The following is a 6,830-nucleotide window of genomic DNA, read 5'->3' as shown; positions in this document are numbered from 1 at the left end:
AAAAGAGAGAGATTTTGAAATTCAATTGAAAAATTAAACTGCACTGGCATTTTCTGCGCAATTTTACTCAAGCGTTTATTAAAAAATCAAACGTACTGGCATTTTTTTGCACAGTTTTACTCTTAAGCGCTTATTGTATTGACATTTTTCAGCGCATTTTTACTCTTAAGCCCTTATAAACGAATTTAGAATTAGAATTTTGAGTATACGTAGGAACAAAACAAATATAAGAAACCTAATGAATCATATAATGTGATACATACGTTTAGCACCAGTTGCTATGCACGGAAACGCCTGAAACGACAAAACACGAAAACCTTAAAGAACGCCAAACACGACAAACATTTTAAGCTATGGATGACTTGGCCATTAAATAAAGCAGGCTGATAAAAAAAGAGGCTTTTAATATGAAAAATTAAAGTTTCTAAGTGTTTGTTTCTAAAAGCACCGACTTTAACGCGACTGATGCGCTCGATGGAAAATAAACTGAAGTCGTAGACATGAAATTAAGACAAAAAAGTTTTCAAGCTTCCTTCCTACTTAATCCGTGAATTTTATTTTATGTATCTTATTATGTAAATGTATATATATATTATAAATAAAATATTGTTTAAACTAAGAAAATATCAAATAAAAAGAATGAAATACACGTGAGCCGCGACACGAAAAAACCAACATAATGGGTTTGCGACCAGCATAGATCCAGACCAGCCTGCGCATCCGCGCAGTCTGATCAGGATCCATGCTGTTCGCTACCAGTTTCTCTACTTGTTATAGAGTTTGTAAGCGGACAGCATGGATCCTGATCAGACTGCGCGGATGGTCTGGATCGCTGGTCGCAAACGCACTATGTTGGTTTTGTCATGACGCGGCTCATGTAATGTTTTTTTTTTAAAAAGTGATATGACATTGTAGTGATTACCAAAGTCCGGAGTCCCATCTGAATCATTTTGTCCAGAGAATTTATGTAACAACTGTGTAAACACTTATCAACATAAAGGTCATCGTATTTGATTGGTCCCGATGTATGAAATATATCTAAAATATACGAAAATGATACATTTTAATATAAAGCAGTCTGTATGGTAATAACTTATTGATCGTATTACATTTGTAATTAAAATGATAATAAAAATAGAAACCAAAATGCTGTATGGTACATTGTGATTCCTAAATGTTCGTATTTATTATAATGATAATATAAAATAGAAACGTTATTTTTTTTCTGTTTTTCTTTGTCTCTATATAATACCAACAGTGACATATTTATAAGAAAAGGTTAAAATAATAAACAATTTCATATTATTATCATATTATCATATTATACTTTTCACTCGATGACAAGAGAGAGGGGGTGGGGCTGGAGAGAGGGGGAGTGACCAATAAACAAGTTTTAATGTAGTTTATGAATTCATGTGGACTTACATTTGGCTGGAAGCAAATATCCTGAAAAGAAAAATGAAATGTTAAGCTTTTACGACATTTCTTTTAATTTTTTATTTGTTCGTAGTCTTGCGTAATAATATTGTCGCCTCTTTAATCAATTATTTTCAGAAGAATTGTAATAAAATAGCTTTTACACAGAACATATCATATATTTTATTTTGAACGAAACAAGTACAGCTTATATTCGTTATTTAACAATATACACTTGCACAAATATACAAAAATGATAATTCAGACCAATAAATGAATTTTATAAAGTGAGTACCAGTTTTAATTACATGTTTTTTTCTAAAGGCTCATAGTATGCGAACGTATATGTTTATTGAATTTCTAATATTTTAAAACACATTTTGCCCTCTAAAATGACGCTCAAAACGGCATAAATGAAGATGTTAGAGGCTCGATTTAATTAAGTCTTATCATAGCTGGCAGTGGAAAATGCAAGTCACCGTCCATGCCCCCTAGCACCGCCTTAAATTTATAATAGCTCGGAATTGTTCCTCACCTGCTGTTGCCTCGACATTCCCACTATAAATTAACCATATGGATTCCAGTTCATAAAGCAAGAGAGAACTTGCTGCATTCACTATGGCTTTTGAAACTGTTAAAAAGAAATATAAATTAAAACATTTGCCTTTCTAAAAGCAAAGTGAAAGTGTATTCTGTGAAAAGTGGTATTTTATGAGTACTATGTCTTGAAGTGTTTAAAACTATATATCTGCTGAAAAACTCATTTTTTGCATTAAATAAAACCTTCCAAAATGCTTGTATGAAATACATAATTATACAAAAGTAGATAATAAATTGTTCCAGAACAAAAACAAATCTCAACATAAAACTGTTCATACTTACATTGTAATATAACTTAGAACCCTTAGCATTTTCCCAAGATTTTTTATAAGAATATCCAAAATAATACATTTTCATTGTTTTTATCAATATTTGAAATTCATATGGAAAATGTTCCGATTTCAGACCAATCCACTTTAAAGTAAAACATGATATGAGCCGCGTCATGACAAAACCAACATAATGGGTTTGCGACCAGCATGGATCCAGACCAGCCTGCGCATCCGCACAGTCTGATCAGGATCCATGCTGTTCGCTTACCAACTCTATTACAAGTAGAGAAACTGATAGCGAACAGCATGGATCCTGATCAGACTGCGCGGATGCGCAGGCTGGTCTGGATCCATGCTGGTCGCAAACCCATTATGTTGGTTTTGTCATGACGCGGCTCATATAGCTTATAACCTCCATCGTGTGTATCCGTCACGTAGGATGAAATATAATTAACAACAACGTCTACTTCAAGTGTAGTGATATCACCATGCATTAAGGCTACCTTCTGGTTTAATGAATCATCGCCAAGGTCACTGGCTAAAAATAGAAACTTGATGTAAGGAAATAAAACTAAGTACATATAAGTAAGTTATTACAGAATAATAAACAGTGTCTATTCTAGGATTCGAAAAACAGGGGGGATTTTTATCTAAAGGTGAGAATTCGTAAATCCCATCCCCCCACCTGCCAGGGGAATTCCCAAAAATATGAGTGAATCCCCCCCCCCCCTTCCTAGAATAGACACAATTAATCTTGTCAAAGGGTCACACTTGCAAGAATGATGAATACCATTTAAATCAATGTTCCTATACACTGTTTGATAACAACAATTAAATATCACAGACCACTGGGGTGTTGAGCTCAAAACGCATTTACATTCCAAATAAAATGTATATTTGTCAATCCCCGCACATGTACGTATCATATATATCAAAATACTTAAGCCGTTTTTGAATTTTTTAGTCTATAATAATACAAGATGAAAATGTTCGCCGGAAAATATCCGCACTCCTACCCTCAAAACAACCATGTATTTTATTCAAATTCCATTTCTTTCACATAGTCCTTTTGTCCATCGACACAGAAGGTATTATTCTCCACGATGATGGTCAATTTTAAACTTCAACATCAAAATAAACAACGCAACAGGCGAAATAAACATTATCGCGGTTTTACCCCATCGACAAATTCAAAATTGCTCCCAACATTGCCGTATTCAAATGCGCCGCGCTTTGAATTTGGGAACCAACATATTACCGAATGGCTCCGACTATAGCCAGACTGGTTCTCACCTTCAAAACGCGGCGCGTTTAAATGGTGAATGGTGATTTTCAGGGTAGGTATGCGATTATTTTGTATATATTTCAAGCGATTGACTGTTTTATTGGTGATTCACCAACAATTAATATAATTTGAAAATGTTTTGGATGAAATATGAATCTTCCAGAAGTATAAAAAACTGTCCCGCTTTTATAAATTGAATATAACAGGTAAATTTCAATGGATATTAAAAGTTTCCTTGGTCCGTGTGAGTTTATTATCGTTCATGCAAAGGTAATTATGATATTGAAAGGTAACATCACAATATTCCTATCCTGACTTTCACGTGTTCACTTATTTTATACTTGTAGATGACCTTATACACAAGTCATAATAACACTTGGTATAAATTTTGATACCTCTGTCAAAAATTATTTCACATTCAGCTCTATTTTCGTTTGATTGAATAACTTACTTTGTAAATTTGATTTCTTGCACTGATCACTCCAGTTTGGTATTTGTTCTGGTATAATATAGCGATCTTCGCACCTATAGAACTGTCGTTTGTACATCTTTGGCATTGCTGTGAACCTTTCTGAAATAAAAACAAAAACAACATTAATAACAACAACAACAACACCAGAGCTTCATTGTCACCTTTACTTTTGCTTCTCATTGAATAAAAGAATAACGCGAATCGTTCTAAAATGAAAAAAAAATGTTACTTTTATCGTTGCTTCTTATAAATTGAAAGAATTTCAAACTGTTTTGCAATGGATAAAACAGGCATGTAGATTTTCCCACAATATATCAGAGTGGTAATTGCAAATACATGTAACAAAACATTACATTATTTTGGAGAGGGAAGAGAGGTTTGGTCGAGTACCTTTAAAAGTTTTAACGAATTTAATCAGAAGCTTTGATACTACATTTTTAATTGTTTTCAGATCAAATGTACACATTTGTATTTATTAAGCACTTTGATATGTGGCAGGAAGTGTGCATCAAAAGTGGATTGGTCTACAATGGGAACATTTTACACACATATTCCAAATATATGGATATTCTTTTAAAATATTTATTGGAAAATAAATGGCAAGAGGCTTTGAATCTGTCTTGTTGTGCTTCTGCAGATGTTAATGTAAAAAAACAACAGCACCCCTCCCCCCTCCCCCCCCCCCCAAAAAAAAAAAGAAAAAAAAAAAAGAAAAGATAAAACAAATTAAAAAATAAATAATAAAAATACAACATATAAAAATACAACATCAACATCATCATCAACATCAACAACAACCACTACAACAACAACAACAACAACAACAACAACAACAACAACAACAACAACAACAGCAGCAGCAGCAATAACAACAGCAACACAGAAACAACAACAACAACAACAACAACAACAACAACAATAAAACATGTATAACCACTCTATTAACATCCCATTACGAACCAATTCACTTTAACATGAACTTATTTTAAGGATATCTATAATGAGCAATGGTGGCTTATAACTTGACGTTAAACAGTGAAAGCCTTGAAGATAATATGTCTTAATTTCTATCTAAAATAGCGGGTCTCTTCAAATTATAATGTGTTAAAAATAGAAACTCATGGAAACGGAAAACCCGGCAAATAATAATACACGCGTTAAAGATTTAAAAAGATACAAACACTTACTCCGTATTCTTGCTAGACCTCTGTCATCTAACACAAGATCGGAAACTTCAGCTCGACGAACTAACTCGGATACTTCCATACCGGATATTGCCGAGAATGTTTCCCAGGTTATCCAATTTTTATCCTCCTGCCTTTTAGGATTGCCATATACATTTCTATAAGAGGCTCTCCCAAAATAAAGTCGTCTTTTATCATCAGAATGTGTGGTTTGTTCAAATTCTATATCCCCTTCTGTTTCACAATCAAGAGATTTAAACATATCATCCGCTTCGTCAATACTAACTTGTTCCAAGTAGGAACCAGCAATGTCGTTATCAAGATCTCTAAGGAACGCCATGTTCATCTGTCTTTGCAAGTCCCTTTCAGAACTTCCTTTGCTAGGCTCTTCGGTTTCGCTTATCTGATGACCACTAAGTTTATCTTCAGCATCAATTCCCAGGCGACTGCCGCTTTGATCTGTGATCAACATTCCGCTTTGCGTTTGGCTTATATTCATTTTCTTAAGTTTCTTTCCGAGATTAACTCCTTTCTTTTTCAGACTCACTACTTCTTTCTCCTCCATACTATCTTCTTTCTTTGATGTCGCCATATCGTATTTTAAGTGGACTTTGTCAGCTATCTATGCTTGCATATCTGAAGAAAGTCAGTTTATATAGTTGTCTAGGTATCTCTAGCTTTGAACAAGACTTTTCATAATAATTTGTAATAGTGAAAGCAAATTTCAATCCAGAATCAAGGACATTTCTACAGCATTTTGAATGATTTGTTAATATAGCGATATTAAATAATATAATTACGAATAGAGCAATCATGGATCATAAAACATATAAATAAATTTAGCGGTATTGGAACACATATAAAATGAATTTAGCGGTCTAGGATCATATATTTTGGATAATAACATTATAAACAATATCATATAGTTACATTTATTGCAAAAACTATATAGAGGATATTACGTCACTAGTGAGAATACTGTGTTTGAAATGCACGAGATGAAATAAAATTGCATCTTACACAAACAACAAACAAATTTTCTTTTTATTTTATGCTTAAAAACAAGTTGAATGAAATTTCCACAATATTATCCTCAATTTCAGACGAATTTCTCAATAATATAAGAAGTCTTAAGCTTAAAAATAGGTTCGAAATCAACGTTAAATGGCGATGATATTATTTATCTTAAACAAAAATATAAATGCTCGCTTTTTTTTAATAATTAAAATGAACGTTTTAAAAAGATGAAAGAGTTACATCAGGCCGAACAAATTCTGTTATATACACTATAAAGCAGGACATATTAGTCTCTATCACGACCGCCATTTTTAAACCCCTCCGTCTGTCAGTCCATCAGTCTGTCCGTATTATGGGGTGAATATCAACGCCCGACTGTCTGCCCGTTCGTCTGTCCGTCCGTAACACCTTTGAGTCCGCCCCATAACTTTTTAACCGCTGATATATTTTTTTAAATAACTTGACACACAAGTGATCACCATTATGAGACGATATGCAGATTGCTACCACCAAGGTCACACTTAAAGGCCAAGTGTTAAAAAGCATTTCGCATCCGCTCTATAACATTTAAACCACTGCAATGT

At 33.5% G+C, this 6,830-nt stretch overlaps 1 protein-coding gene across 1 annotated transcript; it reads right to left on the bottom strand.

Annotated features, from left to right (window-relative positions):
* Positions 1-263: 263 nt before the first annotated feature.
* On the bottom strand, positions 264-5,918 carry LOC132754865 (uncharacterized; the record flags this gene model as incomplete). Its single annotated transcript, XM_060745615.1, is given in 7 exon segments — positions 264-294; positions 923-1,038; positions 1,426-1,446; positions 1,952-2,047; positions 2,701-2,826; positions 4,025-4,144; positions 5,233-5,918. Coding segments are annotated over 7 exon segments (1,099 nt in total), but the record flags the coding sequence as incomplete, so codon positions are not given.
* Between the last annotated feature and the right edge of the window lie 912 nt (positions 5,919-6,830).

Source organism: Ruditapes philippinarum, unplaced genomic scaffold, assembly GCF_026571515.1.
Source record: "Ruditapes philippinarum isolate M1 unplaced genomic scaffold, ASM2657151v2 ctg10315_1_1_1_1, whole genome shotgun sequence".
In the NCBI taxonomy this organism is placed as follows: domain Eukaryota; kingdom Metazoa; phylum Mollusca; class Bivalvia; order Venerida; family Veneridae; genus Ruditapes; species Ruditapes philippinarum.
This window is presented reverse-complemented; position numbering and strand designations above follow the sequence as displayed.